Below are 18,990 nucleotides of genomic sequence, written 5' to 3'. Positions count from 1 at the left end.
GTCTCCCTCTGTCTCTCTCTGCTCCTCCCCTGCTTGCACTCCGTCTCTCTCTGTCTTTCAAAAATGAACAAATGTTAAAAAAAAGAAACGGAAACAACTTGGAGAGGTGTATTTTCTACCTGTCTTTGGATTCCTTCTCTCCTACACATGGTCTGGTGGCTTCTAGGGTTGACCTTCTGGCAGTCTCCTGTCTCGTGCACAAGGAGGATGGAGGCTGGTGTCTGAGGTTAGAACAGGGAGGCCTACGATGCGGAGGAAACATCTGTTGGGGATGTGAGGGGGACCACGTGTTTGCGAAGGAAAGCCTGGCCAGTGGCATCGCCTGCCAGAGGGTACCTCCTTGGATGAAGCCCGGTGACATTGGGTGTCTTGGTTCAGTGCTATTGTGATGATGACAGAGGATGGCAGAGATGGTGTCACTGGGAAGGGTGACACCTTTTTTGATGTTTTGTAGGAGAATGAGAGCTTACTCTACCATTCTGTCACTGTCACTCACTCTCAGTGACTCACTTTGAACAAATAGAGACTGGAAAGGGAAAGTAGTAACACTATTAGACTCCTACCATCTATAGAAGAAGAGGTGAGAAAGTGGAAGGTGAGTGAGCAGAGACAGAAACAATGGCCCAGTTTCACTCAGTTACTTTGGTATATGGTAAGATGATCTCGTGTCCTAGGGAAAATAAGATTTGCTATCTGGAAGATCACAAGACACACACGTTAAAAAGAGGTGATTTTTCCTCGGCTTAATAGACGTGTTCCAGGAGTCTTTGTTTAGCATCCGACCCCAGACCTCCACATCCCAAGCATGCTGTTTCTGTGACTCTGGGAATTCTACTTTAATTTTTTTTAAAGCTTTATTTATTTTTGAGAGAGAGAGAGAGAGAGAGAGAGAGAGAGAGAGAAAGCATGAGCAGGGGAGAAACAGAGAGGGAGACACAGAATCTGAAGCAGGCTCCAGGCTCTGAGCTGTCAGCACAGAGCCTGATACGGGGCTCAAACCCACGAACTGTGAGATCACGACCTGAGCCGAAGTCGGACACCTAACCTGACCGAGCCACCCAGGTGCCTCTGGGAATTCTAGTTTAAAAGAATCACAGATTAATGGTTGTCAGGGACTGGGAGGAGGAGGAAATGGGAGTTAATGTTTGATGGGTACGGGGTTTCTTTATGGGATGATCAAAATACTTTGGAACCAGAGAGAGGTGATGGTTGCACAACATAATGAATGTACAAAACAGCACTGAATTGACACTTCAAAGTGGTTAATTTTCTGTTGTGAATTTTATGTCACTTAAAAAAAGGAACAAACACAAGTTCTGCAGGTGGAAATCGGCATTGATAGGAAAGTGCCATTCCTAAAAAAGAGACTTAAGCCAATCACAGACCAAAAGGGAATGCATTTTTTCTTTAACACATAAAACCTTTTAAAAAGTCATATTTGTTGAAGTGGAAGTTTTTAATAATTGTGTGCACTCTCCTCAACACATGTATTATTTTTGTTTTAAATTAAGAAAAAACAGTACAACTGCTACAACCATATATTCAGTTTCCTGTGAGCTCTGTTAATGAATCTCGGCGCAAAAGCAATCTAAGACGCAGCAGGAAACTCTGCCTTTGCTCACTTCTGCACCGGCTTCTGGTCTGAGCCCTGCGCTTGTGTTCTGGGCACCCCATGGTGGCTCCTCACTGCTCTCTGGTGACCTGAGTGCCCCCTGTTGGTCCTGAGTGACCCCTGGTGACCTGAGCACACCCTGGAGTTCTGAGCCCCCCAGTGACCTGAGTGCCCCCTTGTGGCCTGAGCACACCCTGGTGACCTGAGTGCCCCCTTGTGGCCTGAGCACACCCTGGTGACCTGAGTGCCCCCTTGTGGCCTGAGCACACCCTGGTGACCTGAGTGCTCCCTGATGTCCTGACTTCCCCTGGTGTCTGGAGCACCACTTGGGAATGGTTGCATCTGAGCAGCCCTTCATGACTTGTGCCCAGCCCCTCCTGTGTCCCTGCAGGGAGGTTTGTGTCTGGGCTCACAATGATGCCCACTCACTCTGTCTCTTGCACAGTAATACATGGCCATGTCCTTGGTGGTTGCTGAGCTTAGCTGCAGGGAGAGCTGGTTCTTGGACATGTCTGAGTCCATGACTAATCGACCTTGGAGAGATGGTGGGTAGTCTTTATACCATCTGGGCATGTAGTACATCCTCCCTGGCCACTGGAGACCTTTCCCTCGAGGCTGTCTGAGCCGGTTCCAAGTAACACTCTTGCTGGAGACAGTGTCCCCAGAGATGGCACGGGTGAGGGACAGGACCTGTGAGGGCTGCACCTCACTGGAGCCCGACTCCTGAAGCTGCATCTGGGACAAGACAACTGGGGACAAAAGGAGGTAAGGTTAAATACCACATAGTTCTGTCAGTGCTGCTGTGAACCATTGAATCCCCCCGATACCGACCCCACGGGAGACCCAGCATAGGGAGGAAAATGAGGAAGAAGATAGGCATTTTGCTGGGTCAGCCAGGTGCCAGCAGGCTCTGTGGCCCCTTGCAGGGATGCTATATTTAAACTGGAAACCACACCTGGCATTTGCTTGAGCATCACTAGCTGATATAAGGTCCCGGGCTCCCATCGCCTGCTGAGGCACAAGGCCTAGCAATTCTATGGCTGGGTTTCTCCAGAGGCATGCACTTAGTGCAGTGACTCCAAGATTCCGTGCATGGAATCTTCCATTTAATGCTATTTATTTTGGAGAGAGAGAGAGAGAGAGAGAGAGAGAGAGAGAGAGAATCTGAAGCAGGCTCTAGGCTCTGAGCTGTTGGCACAGAGCCTGATGCAGGGCTCAAACCCACCAACTATGAGATCATGACCTGAGCTGAAGTCAGATGCTTAACTGAGCCACCCAGGTCCCCCAGATCTTCCATTAATACTGGAGTCTGGGGGCTCTTGGGTGGCTCCGTCAGTTGACTGTCCGACTTCAACTCACGTCATGATCTCATGGTTCACAGGTTCGAGCCCCATGTTGGGCTCTGTGCTGAAAGCTCAGAGCCTGGAGCCTGCTTCAGATTCTGTCTCCAGCTCTCTGTGCCCCTCCCCTGCTTGTGCTCTGTCTCACGGTCTCTAAAATAAATAAACCTTAAAACAAAATTAAAAAAATACTGGAGTCTGTATGCCCAGATCCCATTCATTCATTCATTCACTCACTCATTCATTCAACAAACAAACCCTGAGGGCCAGTTACACAGCAGCATCCCTGCAGGTCCTAGGACCTATCAGCCAACAAGACAGATGCAGCTGTTCCCTGGGATCACACCTGGGTCCTTGTGACTGAGACACAAAACAGCCACCCTGGCCCCAGGAAGCTCGCGAGTGGAAGGACAGCCAGTCAGTGTTCTCATCCCTGAGGACCTACAGAGCCAGGGACATAGGCCTGGGTTTGTGTTTTGCATCCAAATGGTGGGGTGCAGTCAAGCCAAGCTAAGTGGGCTGTGGCTCTCAGCATGGAACCATGGACAGGAACAGGTGTGACCCAGACACCCGGGATGGTGGACACGGCCCAGGATGGGGGGTTGGGGTGAGTGGGCAGGACCCCTTCCTCTCAAAGCACCCCCAGTTGTCAATCAGCAAATGGTGATAGTTAATGACAGATACATGCTGTATGAGGGTCTTTGAAGAGACTCCCTGTTTGGTGACACAGGGATACAGGTGCTAGGTGTCCGTCCTGGTACTTTCCTGAGCAGCTCCCAGCTGGCCACATTCTGAGCCCCACTGTCCTTGGGCCTGTGGTCTTCAGAAGTCAGACATGCTGCATCCATGGGGTGAGGACAGGGGATGCCACCATTTCTCACCACATCCAAGAAGCCTGTAGGCTGGTGGACTGCTAGGGCCTGCCTACCACTGCTGGTCCCTGGAAAATGCTGACCTGCAGAGGGGAGGGCAACGGGGTGGCCATCTCCCACCCTACTCTGGTCAGTGGGAGGAGGGCAGGGCAATGTCTCTCACCTTTGACACCCTGTACAGTTAGGCCTTCATCCCTGGCCTGGAGAGGTGTGCCTCTATGTGGAACACACATGGCCGTGGCCCGGGAATAAGCACAGGCGTGACCGGGGAACACGCACGGGCATGACCTGTTAACTCCATCCAGGGGCAGGTTCCCCAGACCTGAGGTAGTCTCCAGTGGAGCTCACTGGTTGGCATCACAGTGCCTGAGACTGGAGACCCTGCTGGGGGACTAACCTCCAGCAGCCCCACAGTACCACTGTGGGGGGTCCTGCAGAGCCAGAAAAGAAGGGCTCTGAAGGTAGATGGGAAGGCTGGTCCTCATGCCATTTGTGCTGACGATCGGGACTGGGATCTCTGCAGCCCCCACGGTGAGTCGGCCAGTGTGACCTCATCACAGAGAAGGGCCTGCAGGCTGGGAGGCTGTTTTCCTATAAGTGGCACACTCAGTGCCCTCACCAACTTCTTCACTGGGACTTTTCTTAATTCACTTTAAGGTCTGACTGTGGCCCAGAGAGGGAAGAAACTTTCCTGCCTGAGTTGCTCATCTCATTGTGGTTTCTGCCAGGGCACCTGCCCATCACCGGGGTTCAGGCTTGCCTGCACAGGAGGAAGACCCTGCTTGGTCGGGGCCACAGCAAGTGTAGTAGGGCTGCTGTGGCAAATCAGAAACCTCCAGGCTGTCAAATGCGTGGCCAGCTTCCTCCTGGGGGCCCCATTTCCTGGGCAGGCTGTTTCCTGTGCTGGGTGCCGAGGAGTTCTGATGCAGGATGGGGTAGTGTCTAACTGAATTTTCTAAGAGATGGAGAGAATACCCCTAGGCCTGTGGCACTTGGGAATGAGGACCTCCCTGAGAGGGGATGCAAATGTCCACCCCAAGTTCTTGCCAGGGCCCATGATGCAGCTTTGGAACAGGAATCACGGCTGCTATGGATGTTTCTGTGGGAGGTGCCATAGCTGAGGTGCTGTCCCAGCCCCTTCCCTCCCCAGAACCATCCCCGAGGCCAACCACAGCTGATCACCCTCACCCACAGCCCTGCCCTTGCTGTGGCTCCCCCTGAAAGCCCACCCCGGGCTGCAAGGAAGAGAAGTAGAACTGTGTCTGTTCAGAGATTGCACCATTATACGTGTACAGAGTCTTGAGGCATCTACAAAGAAATCTATTGAAACTAAGTAATCAAGGATTCTTTAGTATACAAGCACCCAACACGTGGAAAATGAGTCTGGGAAGAAAAATGAAAACAGCAATAACATGAAAAACAACCATGAAATACCATGGTAAAAATCTAAAAAAGGTGCAAGGTGCTTGTGCTGAAAATTATGAAGCAGTGCTCAGAGAGTCTAAATACAAGAAGAGGTAAGCCATACAGCACATTTATGGGTTAGAAAACTCAGTGTACTCTAGGTGCCAGTTGTCCCTGAATAACACCCAAGTTCCAGTTCAATCCCGGCAAAAATCCCGGTGGGTTTTGAAAATTGACAAGACGCTTCTAAGATTGCAAAGGAGCTAGAATAGCGAAGCATTTTGAAGGAGAACAAATTTGTAGTAATCCACTGCCAGAGATGAAGATTCACGCCAATCCACAGCGATTAGGACCACACTGGTGTTACCACACAGTGTGCACAGTCAGCCCTTCATGACAGCAATGCCCATGCGATTCGGTGGGGACAGCACAGCGGAGGGAGTCTGTGCCCTTCAAACGGAAACAACGTTGATCTGAACCGTATGCCATAACAACAATTAGAGAAGTTTCACACACCTAAATATAAAAGATAAAAATAAAACTTGCAGAAGAGAACAGGAGAATATTTTCGTGAACTTGGGATATTTAAATATTTCCTTCAAAGGAACAACTAAAAAAATGATATAAAATTGGACTTCTTCAAAAGGAAGCTTTAAAAGAAAGTAGCGAGGGGAAAATAGGCAGTCTACAGGCTGAGAGAAGAATTTACACTTACATTTATATTTATATGCATATTTAAATTTAATACATACCCATAAAAAGAACTCCTTCTATCATACATATTTTAAAGAGTGTAAATTAATAAAAAGAGACAAATAAATCGATAGAAATGGACAAAAGACTTTGAAAAGCACCTAAAAGTTAGACTATCCAAATGGCCAATAAATGTGGGAAGAGGCCTGAGCACCATTATCCACCTGGGCAATGCAAATGGACCTACACTGACCTACCACTAAAGAATGGTGAGCTGAGGGAGGCTGGCTCGGCCAGGAGAGTGAGCATGTGGAGCAACTCGACCTCAGGCAGGCGGGGCAAAGACAGTGGGTTCAAACACTAGTCGAGGATGGTTGGCAGTCTCTGACAAGTGATGCACTTCACTTCTGCCCCAGGAATCCCAATGCTGTTATACACCCAAGAGAAATGGATGTATTTCTTCAGCAGAAGACATTGCCGAGAAGTCTATACCAGCTGTATGAGTTTCCGCTGGCTGCTGTAACAAATGACCACAAACACAGAGGTTTAAAATAGCACAAATCTCACTCAGCCTGAAGCCTGGTGCTGTGGGGCTGACGTGAAGGTGTTGGCTGAGCCATGTTCCTCTGGAAGGCTCTTGAGGGGCTGCCTGCATCACATGGCTTGCAGTCTAATAGACGTCTAATTCTGCTGTCATGTCTCCTATTTAACTGACTCTCGTGCCTCCTTCTTACCGTGACTTTCGTGATTATTCTGGGCCCAGGGCGAGTCAGGACAATCTCCATCTCAAGAGTCTTAACTGTGTCTGAAAAGTCCCTTTCACCATGCATGGTCACATACTCACAGCCCTGGGGCCATCACTGTGCTGACCACAGTGGTTTACTTGATATCAGCTCCACGTTGGGAGTAACGCAGTTACACACCAATTTGAGGACAGATAAATAAACTGCTATATATCCTTAAAATTTAATATCACACAGTAATTAAGAAAAGAACAAACTGTATAAGCAACAATACAGATGCATCTTTTGAATGAAATCAAAGACATATAAGTAAAAAGTACATGATTTCATGTATATGAGGCTGCAGGAGAGGGTGTTCCAATTGTTATGAGAGCCAGAATAAAGTCATCTTTGGCAAAGTGGGTGACGAGGGGTGAATGTCAAGATGCTGTGCTCTGTGGCAAAATTCTAGATGCTGATATGTGCTGTGGTCACAAACATATACATATATGATTTAAAGATTAGTACCTTTTGCACATGATACTGTGTGCACACATCTACGCATACCTGTGTATTCATTATACCTAAAAAATTTAAAGGCAAAGAGATAGGAAAAATACATACAGAAGGGGAAATAATGCTTAGAGTTTAATTTGTGGAAAAGCTTAATAAAATTAATACAAACCGAGTGTGACAGAGGGAAAAAAAAGAAAGCAGAAATTACCCCTAAGGGGAAGGAAGGGGACACCATGAAAGATCCTACGGCTAGATATTAAAACAGTAACAAAGACATAGTCTAAGTAAACTTAAGGAACTAAATTGGAACAATTAAATAAAACAGACAAAAACGTTCATGAAACTTGGGAAAACTGGCCCAGGAAGCAACAGAAAATATGAACGGTGCAGTGTCTTCTAAAGAAATTTAATCCACAAGTATGATATTTATCATCAAAAAAGGGAAAACACACTTCATCTCAGTTTTACTGGCACATCCCCCCAGTTACTTAAAAAAGAAATAATGCCGATCTCACACAGCCGTGCAAGGAACACTGCCCAGTTTGCTCCAGGACAACACTGCAACCTTGATGCTGAAATCTAGGAGAGTATCACAGAGGGAATAATTACAGACTAATCGTGTCTCATAAACAATAAAGCAAAAACAAAACAATGTGTTAAATAGCAAATCAGTCAACATACTAAAAGGAAAATACAACATGACCAGATAGGATTTTTTATGGACAAAGGGATAGTTTAACATTTGAAAATCAATGTTGTTCACCATGTTAACATGCAAGAGAGAAAAAAAAAAAAGTCAGTAGGTGCAGAAGAATCGTTTGATAAAACTCAAGATACATGTATGACTAAAATCCATAGCAAATGTGACTAGAAGCTAATTCCTTTAAGAAAGGGCATATATGGGGACCTGACTCTGGTACCACTCTTCTTTTAAAAACTGGGACTTATTTGACATACAGCAACATTCCTAATGGTGAAATATTGAGCGCTTGTTTCAAGGTGTTTGGTAAGACACCATTTCTAGTCACACTGTTTGGACGTCCCAGCCAGAGCACGTGGGCAGCTGGGTCTCAGCAGGTAAACGAATGCTCCTGGAGACTTCCAGTGATGGGCCACTCCTGGAGATGACTCCCACAGGTGTGGCAGGATTAAGAACACGGCTTCGGGACAGAGAGGCCCCTGGAGGAGTGCCTGTGGGTGCCAGGATCACTGGGGCAAATGGGAATCTGGAGCCTACCCCCAGAGAGTCGGTGAGGCAGTGGCAAGAACTCCTGACCCCCTCTGATTGTTCTGCCACCACCTTGCACCTGCAGCCAGCTGGCCAGGGAACAAGAGGTATCAGGACAAATACAAATCTAAATTGAAACAAAAACAGTCAAGGGTCCGACACTTGATTTTGGCTCAGGTCATGATCTCGTGGTTCGCGGGATCGAGCCTCCCATCTGGCTCTGTGCTGACAGCTCGGAGCCTGCTTGGAATTCTCTCTCTCTCCTTCCCTCCCTCTCTGCCCCACCACTGCTCGTGCAAGTGCTCAATCTATCTCTCTCTTCCAAAAAAAGTCATTTTTTCCTAGTGCAAGAAAGATAAAGAGATCTCCTCCCCCCTTTTCCTTAGAGACTTTGGGATTATGAATTCTTTCTCTGCTTCTCTGAAATGTATGTAAGACTTTATAAGCTAAATTGACCTGTTGCCAGCGGGATCACCCAGGCGTGTTCCCTCAAGGACCTGGGAGCCATGGCTTTCAAATGTCATCATCTGGGAAGGCAGCGCCCCATCACCCAGTTTCTGTGAGACAGAGGGAGCCTAACTTCACAGGCACCTGGCTCCAAGTTGCAAGCCTACTTCCTGTCATAAAATATGGGAAATTTACTTTTCCTTTGGATAAAGGCAATTAGTGAGCACAGACGTCCACCCTAATTTCCAGGTGAATTTGTGATAAACAGTGCTGTCAACTTCTTGAGGCTGGTTGCATCTCTGTCAAAAACCTATTGGCCATGTTTGTGTGGATGGTTTTCCATCCACAGTTCTGTCCCATTATCTATTCCTTTGCTAGGATCACACAGTCTTTATGGCTGTAATTATATTGAGACTTAAGACTGTGTATGATCCCCCCCAACTTGGTTTTCAGCACTGTTTTGGATGCTTCAGTTCCTTTGTCCATATAAATTTAAAACTCAGTTTGCCCAGATCTACAAAAAAGTTTGCTAATAGTCTGATTGACATTCTGTTAATTCTGCAAATCAGTTTGTGGAGAACTGAAATATTTCCTATGATACACCTTGCAATATGTCTCCATTTATTTATTTATATCTTCTTTGGTTTATTTTACCTAGAGCATAGGTCCATTTACAGGTTTTGTTAGATTTATATCTAAATATTTAATCCTTTTGGGAGGATATTGCAAATTGTATTTTTACTTTATATATTTTTAGAATATTTATTTATTTTGAGAGAGGGAGAGTGAGCAGGAGAGGGACAGAGAGAGAGAGAGAGAGAGAGAGAGAGAGAATCCCAGTCAGGCTCTGTGCCATCAGCACAGAGCCCTATGCAAGGCTCAAACTCAACTCATGACCTGAGTTGAAACCAAAAGTTGGATGCTTAATGGACTGAGCCACCAAGGCATCCCTTACTTTAATTTTGGATTTTATTTAGACATTGGTAGTATATAGAAATAGATTAATGTTTTGTTTATTGACCTGTGATCTTTCTAAAGTCACTTATTAAATTATGGATGATTTGGGGGTAGATCCCTTTGATTTTTTTTTCTCAGAGGTACAAATATTGTCTACAAATATGGACATCTCTTTTCCTTTCACATTTGCACATCCTTCTGTATTTTTTAGTCTTATTGCCATTGTTAGAGTTTCAAGTAAAATGTTGAATAGATGTGGGAAGACTGGATATCCTTGACTTTTTCCAGATCTGAGGGGGAATCACTCAGCTTTTCACCATGAAGTATGATGTTAGCTGTATGTTTCTCCTTATCAGACTGAGGAAGGGCCCTTTTATCCCAAACTCTCCAAGAGTTTTTATCGTCACTGGATGCTGTAATTTGTCAAATAACTTCCTCTCTCAATTTACATAGTCATGTTAATACTCTCCTTTATGCAGCTGACATGTTGGATGAAATTGATTCATTTAAAAGTGTGGAAGCAGGGTGCCTGGGTGGCTCAGCCTGTTAAGCGTCTAACTCTTGATTTTGGCTCAGGTCATGATTTCATGGTTGTGGTATGCTGACAGCATGAAACCTGATTGAGATTCTCTCTCTTCCTCTCTTTCTGCCCCTCTCTCTTCCCTACCTCAAAACAAAAACAAAAACAAAAACAAAAACAAAAACAAAACAAAAAAAAACAAAACCAAAAACTGAAGCAGGCTTGACTTGTTGGGATAGTTCCTGCTTTGTCATGGCATGGTATTATTTTCATGTATTGCTGATAGGATTTGCTGATACAGTAACACCTTGGATTGTGAGTAACTTGTTCTTTGAGTGTTACACAAGAAGAGAAAACATTGCTAATAAATTTTAACTTGATAAACAAGTGATGTTTTGCCATACGAGCAGTATGTGATGTCAAACATCACATAATCACAACTGAGTCAATGGTTCCTCTCTCTCTCTCTCTGCAGGACTGTGGGGGATTGTCTCCCATGCTCGGATGCTTGGTCTCAGGCCAAAGTGTTTGGCAGAAATCAGTGATTTTTAAGAATGTTGGAAGGTGCCCACAACTGGCACTCATGTATTTTTGTCACTTCAAAGCACCTATGGGAAGTCCTCTGCTTCCAGACAAGAGTAAACTTAGGAAAGCTTTGCATCATTCTAGGTTAATCTGCCTGCAGATAGAAACCCTCTCCTCTGCTGCCTTATTGCTGGTTACATTAAATTCAGTAAATGACAAGAGTTCATTAATTCTTTACTGTAGTCAACATGCGTGTGAGCATATACAATGGCCTCCATGCAGGAAAAGGTTGAAAAGAAAGGCAGTAAGAAAAAGGAAATGATTATGGTGCAAGTTAAGAAGGAAATCATCGAGAAGTACAAACGAGGTATATTAGTGGCCAAAATTGCAACATTTTATAAGAAGTCTACATCGACTATTTGTATAATATTAAAGAAGAAAGAAGAAATAAGGAGGCTAGATGCAGCCGAAGGAGTCATGAGAATATCAAAGCAATCGCCATGTGTTCTGGAAGATGTTGAAAATATGCTTCTGGTTTGGATAAACAAGAAACAACTAGCAAGTGATACTGTGACTGAGAACTTTATCTGCAAGAAGGCAAAGGCCTTGTACACCGATCTTGCAAGTAAACTTCCAGGTACACCAAAGGAAAATGAAAAAGGTCTCAAGGCAAGCAGGGGATGGTTCAATAACTTTAAGAGGAAAAGTGGCATCTGTAGTGTTGTGAGGCATGGAGAGGCTGTGAGTTCAGATGCTAAGGCAGCTGAGATGTTCACTACTGAGTTCCAGAAGCTCATGGCTTCCGAGTGTTACCTGCCAGAGCAAGTTTTTAACTGCGATGAGATGGGGCTTTTTTGGAAAGAGATGCCAAAGAGGACATGCATTACAGAAGAGAATGCAGTGCCCGTCACAAGCCCACGGAAGACCATCTCGCTTTCTTGTTTTGTGCTAATGCAAATGGGGGTTTCAAAGTCAAGTCCCTGCTCATGTATCATTCTGAGAATCCACAAGCCTTCAAGAAATGCAAGGAGAGCCAGTTAAATGTTCTGTGGAGGTTCAAGGGCAAGGCTTGGGTCACTCATATCTTGTTGAGTAGATCAACGAGGTCTTCAGTCCTGCAGTGAAGAAATACCTTTTAGAGAAGAATCTGCCTTGGGTTATGGGTGATGCTCGTGCTCGGCCTCCAGGCTTTGAGGACGACTTACTGGAGGAATTCGAGTTCATTAAGGGCAAGTTCCTTCCTCCCAACACCACTCCAGTCCTCCAGCCCATGGATCAGCAGGTCATTCAGAACTTTGAAAGGCTTTATACCAAAGCACGATTTCAGCGATGCTTCGAAGTGACCAAAGGAACAAATCTTGCCCTATGAGAGCTTGGGAAAAATCATTTCCACATTGTGAACTGCCTGAAGATCATCGATAAAGCCTGGGATGGGGTCACCAAGAGAACCCTCAATTCTGCTTGCAGAAAACTGTAGCCTGGTTGCGTTCTTGGACCTGACTTAGAGGGGCTTGCTCATGAACAGCAGCCGCCAGTTGTCGATGAAGCTGTGTCCTTGGGGGAGACCAGGGGACTGGAGGTGAATGAAGACGACATTCAGGAGCTGGCAGAGGAGCATGGCCAGGAGCCGACACCGACGAACTGATGGGTCTGCATCGCGAGCAGAGGTTATGGGGGAGATCTCGCCTGCAGAGGAGGAGAAAAAGGCCAAGGAATCCCTCACTTCAAATGAGATTTGGCAGATGTGTAAAATGTGGGAAACAGTGAAACATTCTATAGAAAAGCACCACGCGAACAAGCCTGTAGCAGTGCGAGCAATGAATCTGTTTAATGACAACGCAATGCCACATTTCTGCAAAATCCTCAAAGGGAGATGAAAGCAAGTGTCATTGGATAGGTTACTTGTTAAAGTTGCACAAAAAGAAAAAAGATTCCACGGAGCCAATAGACAGCAGTGATTCTATTAGTGAGAGTGAAAGTTAGCCTACACAGTAACCGTCCTCTCTCTTGTCTCCCTCACACCAGCCACGAAGGTTTTCAAAGTAAGTGAAGGTTACTTTGTTTCTTTTTTTATACTTTGTATTTTCATTATTATTTTGTGGCATTGTAATCATTTTTATGTATATTTTTGGTTTGTGATATGAATCGTCTGAGTTTCTGTTATTTCTTATGGGGAAATTCACTTTGATATACAACTGCTTTGGATTACAAGCATGTTTCCAGAATGAATTATGCTCACAAACCAAGGTTTTACTGTATCTTGTTAAGGATTTTAGCATCTATGTTAACAAGGGATACTGGTCTGAAGTTTTCTTTCTTTGTACTGACTGTACAGAGAATGTGGTCTCATGAAACACAGTGTGGAATGTTTTTATATCTCCTCATTAGATTTTGTTATTGATGATTTGTCTCTTTTTCCTTTGTCAGTCTTGCCAGCAACTGGATTGATCTTTTCAAACAATCTGCTTTTGCCATTGTTCATTTTCTTTATTGTTTTCTGTTTTCAATTTCAATGATCTCCATTCATCTTTATTTTCCCTTTCTTCTGATTGATTTTAGTTTATTTTGATTTTCCTTTTCTAATTTCTAAAGTAGAAGCTTAGGTTATTAACTTAAGATCTTTATTATTTTCTGGTGTAAGGATTTAATGCTATGTGTTTCCTTCTAAGCACAGATTTTGATATTTTGTAATTTTGTTTTCAGCCAATTTTGCCTTAAAATTTGGAATATAGTTTCGCTTAGTTTAGAATTCTAAGTTAATGGCTTTAAAATTTTCCTTCAGCACTTTAAAGTTCTCACCCCTTGCCTTCTGCTTTGGTTGTTTTTCATGGAAAGTTTTGATGTTGTTATTAACCTTGTTCCTTCTTCATAATATGTTTTTTTTCTTTGCTGCTTTTAGGATTTTCCTCAGTTTTCAGGAATTTTATTTTGATGTGTCTTGATTGAATTTTCTTTCTTTTTTAAAAAAAAATTTTTTTTAATGTTTATTTATTTTTGAAGGAGAGAGAGACAGAGTGCGAGTGGGGGAGGGGCAGAGAGAGAGGGAGACACAGAATCGAAAACAGGCTCCGGGCTCTGAGCTGTCAGCACAGAGCCCCATGTGGGGCACGAACCCACGAACTGTGAGATCATGACCTGAGCCGAAGTCGGACACTCAACCAACTGAGCCACCCAGGTGCCCCTTGATTGAATTTTCTTTAGTTTTACTCTTCTTGGGGCACTTTGGTCTCCTTAGATCTGTTGATAATTTACATCAAATTCTGAAAATATTTTCCTTGATTCCGGTTATACATTATATTTACATACACATATGTGTGTATGCATGTGGAGATACATGTATACACACTTATGTATGTATATGTTACACTGCTTCTATTGTCTCTTAACATTACAGGTACTTGGATTTTGTTTTTGGAGACATACATTATTCTGTGCTAAATTTTGGATGGTTTTTATTACTCTCCTTCAAGTTCACTCATGTTTTAATATGCAGTGTTAATCTTATTACCCGTATTTTTCATTTCACATATTGTATTGTACTTTTTTAACTCCTGGAAGTTCAAAATACAGAATAGTGCTAATAAGATTCTTTTTGTGTTAGGTAAAAGTATTGTGTGTTTTATTCAACACAGGCAGGCTGTGAGTGGACCATAGCCAGAGGTCACTGGTCACCTGGGCTGCAACATCATGCCCTTGGCCACTGCCCAAGGGATTTCTCAGTTGCCTCCTTAAAATTGAAAGATTTCCTGGAATAGAGAACCAAGGAAGTATTAAGGACTCCTGACTATTTAAATTAATTGAGCAGAGGTGGTAAGTGACTTTACCTGTGGGGTGGTATTAAAAAAATGCAACACATGAAGAAAGACAGTGAGTCCTTGGGGGAGGCATACACTCATAGGAAATAAAATCACACACCAGACTAATGGAGGACATATGCTCCCATGCATGGGCTCAGGAGCTGGTTCCTATGCTGTGTAGTCCTGAGCACCCTCTGGTGTCTTGAGTGACATCATGTTGTGATTGACCTGAGCATGTCAGGTGACCTGCTCAGAGCATGTGACTGACCTGAGCAACTGCTGGTGACCTGAGCGCCCCATGGTGGATCCTGAGCGCCCCTTGTGTCCTTAGCTCTCCCTGGTGACCCAAGTGCCCTTTGGTGACCTGACCTCGCGCTGGTGTACCCAGCGCCCCCTGGTGACCTGAGAACCCCCTCATGACGTGAGGCCCCCTGCAGCCCAGCACCTCCTGTTTCCCTGCAGGGGGGTTTGTGTCTGGGCTCACAATGTCCACTAGCTGTGTCTCTTGCACACTAATATATGGTCATATCCTTAGTGGTCACTGAACTCAGCTGCAGGGAGAGCTGGTTCCTGGATGTGTCAGCAGTGATGGAGATGCGGCCCTGTGTCTCCGTCTCTCTGTCTCTGTCATCTCTGCATCTCTTTATCAGTTTAACAAATGCTTTTAGTTTTATCTACTGTGCTGAAACTTTCCTTTTAGTAACCAACCAATATATTTTAGAGAATGTTTTGTCCACCTTATTACAAAATTTTGTTATTATTTTACTGCAGGGTGGGTTTTAAATATGGATGCACTATTTTTGGAATTGAAGATTGTTATCACTATCACAGTGTTTCATAAATGGTATTTCCCCTGGGGTATGGGATTGATGTATTGAATTATTGTACCACAGGAATGGGAGTTTTCATTAAAAGGGTCCATTGCTCTTTTGGGGATATAGCTATACCAAAGCACATGCAATTGCCCACGTTAAAGTAGCTTTCTCCCCACATATATGATAACATTTAAAATCATATTCTCGGGGTGCCTGGGTGGCTCAGATGGTTGAGCGTCTGACTTCGGCTCAGGACTTCGGCTCAGGTCATGATCTCACAGTCCGTGAGTTCGAGCCCCACGTCGGGCTCTGTGCTGACAGCCCTAATTCGGATTCTGTGTTTCCCTCTCTCTTTGACACTCCCATGTTCATGCTCTGTCTCTCTCTGTTTCAAAAATAAATAAACGTCAAAAAAAAATAAAAAATAAAATCATATTCTCTCTAATACTTTGAATTATAGGAAGAGAAATGGATCATTATTTCAAATTAAGTTTTCTCAGAATTACCATAAACATTATGTAAGCTTTTCATATGTGTACCAGCATTTTGTCTTCAGTATCTTGTGGGTTCCTTATTAACAACATGTGGCCACATTTTTGCTTTTTCTTCTAGATATTATACTTCTTAATTTCTTTCCATTGTGAGGAACCCAGCCAAGGGGAGGATTCTCCTTCCTGTACCATACATACTGGAATGGCTGGTGGAATACTATAACATTTGAAACAAAAAATGAGCTTGGACGTAAGAGTCCAAGCTCTTGTCAGCATCCAGAAATAGACTAAAACTAAAGAGCATTTGAACTGAGAATGAAATCAGAATATCCCCCTGCATTTCCGAAGTGGCTTTCATGCACCCAGGATGGGAACAGCCACACAGCTTGTGAGGCTGGACTTAGGTGGGATGCTGTAATTCATTCACACCAAGAAGCCAGGTGGGAGACGCCCACTCACTGGAAGCAGTTGTGGACATAGTGGTAACCCAGACACTGAGCCCCTGCTGTCCGTGAAGTGGTCTGAGTGTTTCACTCGCCAGGTTGGAGCTCAGAAATTACCCTCGTGGAATGCCAGAGAGGCAAGTGGACCCTAGGAGGAAGGAGCAAGATGCCACCCTATACAATGTGCCCTGACCAGGTGTGAGGGCTCCTGTGATGATGTCTTGTAGTTAGAAGCCATATTATACACCAAGGAAAGAAGGGCTGTGGGAAATCTGAGGACCAATAAGGGAAGGTAACCCTGTAGAGATTGGCAGAGCATTTCAAGTATAATTTTCTAATATTATAAAATGGATAACATCTGTGGGTTTCAGTTAATGCCAGTGTTTCTATTTCCGATGAGCTACCAGGGGTCTGACCAAGAACGTGTCGGAGAAAGAAGTAAGGGGAGACACAGCACTGATGCGTTGACCTCTTGGAGCACTTCCCACACATTGTGAAAAATGGCATCATCTACATGGTCCAAACATCACACTGGGACTGAAACAAAAGAGCACGCAAGCAAGAAATAAAGGGAAGTCCGCATAGGATCAGAGTGCCAGGAAGAGAAAGCTCCAGTTACTGACAGTGAGGACCTCACTCCTGCTCTGCCCCTGTTTCTGGGCTGGTCCCTGTGGTAAGGGGCCCTAAGCACCCCCTGATGTCCCTAGTTCCCCTGGTAGGTCCTGTGCGCCCTCTTGTGGATCCTGAGCGCGCCTGCAGCCCAGCCCCTCCAGGTCCCTGCACCAAGGTTTGCGACTGAGCTCACACTGACTTTCCCTCACTGTGCTTCTTGCACAGTAATACACGGCCGTGTCGTCGGTGGTCATGGAGCTCAGCTGCAGGGAGAACTGGTTCTGGGCTGTGTCAGCAGTGATGGAGATGCGGCCCTGGAAAGCCGGGTTGTAGCTGGTGCTACCTGACCAGTACCCCAGCCACTCCAACCCTCTCCCAGGGCGCTGGCGGATCCAGTTCCAGTAGTAACTGCTGGTAACGGAGCCTCCGGAGACAATGCAGGTGAGAGAGAGGGATTGTGAAGGCTTCACCAGTCCTGGGCCGGACTCCCGAAGTGTAAGTTGAGATAGGACACCTGGGGGGTAAGAAGAGTCATGGTGAGTCTGTCTCATCCCACAGAAAGGCCCTAGTCTATCCCAGAGCCCCCAGATCCTCACCCAGGGGAGCTGCCAGCAGGCAGAGGAGGGACCACAGCATCTGCATTTCTGTCTTCTGGATGGAGACCCAGCACACTGGCCTTTGCCTGTGATGCGGGTCTTTTCTGGGAGCACCTCAGGTGATTTGCATGTGGGTCCCGTGGAGCAGGGGAGGCATTAAAAATGCTGAACCCGGGTGACTGTCACCAGTTCCTGGTGTCCTGGCGTTGGGTGGTGTGGGGACCCACTGAGGCTGGTCCTAGTGGTCTGGGCTCCAGTTCTGCCTGTGCTGATTTCTGGCCCTGTTTGCTTGAGAGGGTTAGTGTTGCAGTTGATGAAAATTTGGAAACCTTACCAAGTTTCTCTTATATTCTATTGTCAGGCTGTGCAACTGTGGACTAAGTTTCAAGCTCCAGGGCTAACTGTTCACAGAAACGGAGGATGAGGCAGTGGTCCAGAGTCCAGGCCCTTGACTGCCTGCCTGGTTTGAGTCATTCTCCTTCTCCATTCAGATATGGGGTCCTGGAAATGATTGTAATAGATAGGATCTCCAGTGCTCCATCTTTAGGAGGGGGCATTAGGAGATATACTCCAGAATTTACATAAGAAAAGGAGCTCATCCATATGAGGAGCAGGGCAGAAGGATTGGTGGCTGTGTCTGGACTCAGGTCATGAAGTTTCCCTGAAGGTGGAGAGGAGACACCCCACTGGAAAGGAGGTCTAGTAGACCTCTGCGTGTGGACATTGGCATTCCTATTCTATTTCCACTCTGGAGAGTCAAGAGAGTTGGCAGTCAGGCCATTACCTACCAGGAGTAAAATGAATATCTATTCAGGTGAGAAACATGATATTTAATTTAAAAGTTATAACTTTGCCTGAAAAGTGGGGTCCCCAGTTAAAAAGCCAACTTCCTTCAAGATATCTCTATAAGCCACAACATACAAAGATTCTTTAGTCAGAATTCTTGTGAGTCATTCCTAGATATGAACACTCTACTATAAGTAGTAGAAGAGATATCCAAAACAACTACACAGAGAAGAAGAAAAGGAAACAAAGACTTGGACAGGAAATCTGTACAGAGAATGGAAGAGGGAAATAAACAATCTATGTAATACATTATCTGAGGTAGAAAAATACGTTAATAAAATGAAGGTATGAATTCAACCAATATGAGTAGAATGTTGTTAAAAGGGTGAATGCATATAGGAATGAAAAACCACCTGGGAGTTTCTAATAAAGTTGAAATTATGTTTTAGGCTTAGAAGACTAAGTTGATATAATACCAGAGAACAATGAGAACTTCTATAGAAAGAGCAACACGATTAGTAAATACTCCATTGTGTTGATGTCCCACATTTTCTTTGTTCATGCTCATATTAAGGACATTATGAATGAAGCTGCCATAAACATTCATGTGCAGA

The 18,990-nt window shown here is 44.9% G+C and overlaps 1 gene segment (V, D, J or C); it reads right to left on the bottom strand.

The window, feature by feature from the left end:
- Nucleotides 1–17,050: 17,050 nt before the first annotated feature.
- On the bottom strand, nt 17,051–17,686 carry LOC125909083 (immunoglobulin heavy variable 4-59-like). The segment is given in 2 exon segments: nt 17,051–17,508; nt 17,591–17,686. Coding segments are annotated over 2 exon segments (489 nt in total).
- Between the last annotated feature and the right edge of the window lie 1,304 nt (nt 17,687–18,990).

Source organism: Panthera uncia (assembly GCF_023721935.1).
Source record: "Panthera uncia isolate 11264 chromosome B3 unlocalized genomic scaffold, Puncia_PCG_1.0 HiC_scaffold_1, whole genome shotgun sequence".
In the NCBI taxonomy this organism is placed as follows: domain Eukaryota; kingdom Metazoa; phylum Chordata; class Mammalia; order Carnivora; family Felidae; genus Panthera; species Panthera uncia.
The sequence above is the reverse complement of the archived record's forward strand: the minus strand, read 5'-3'. Positions and strand labels throughout refer to the sequence as shown.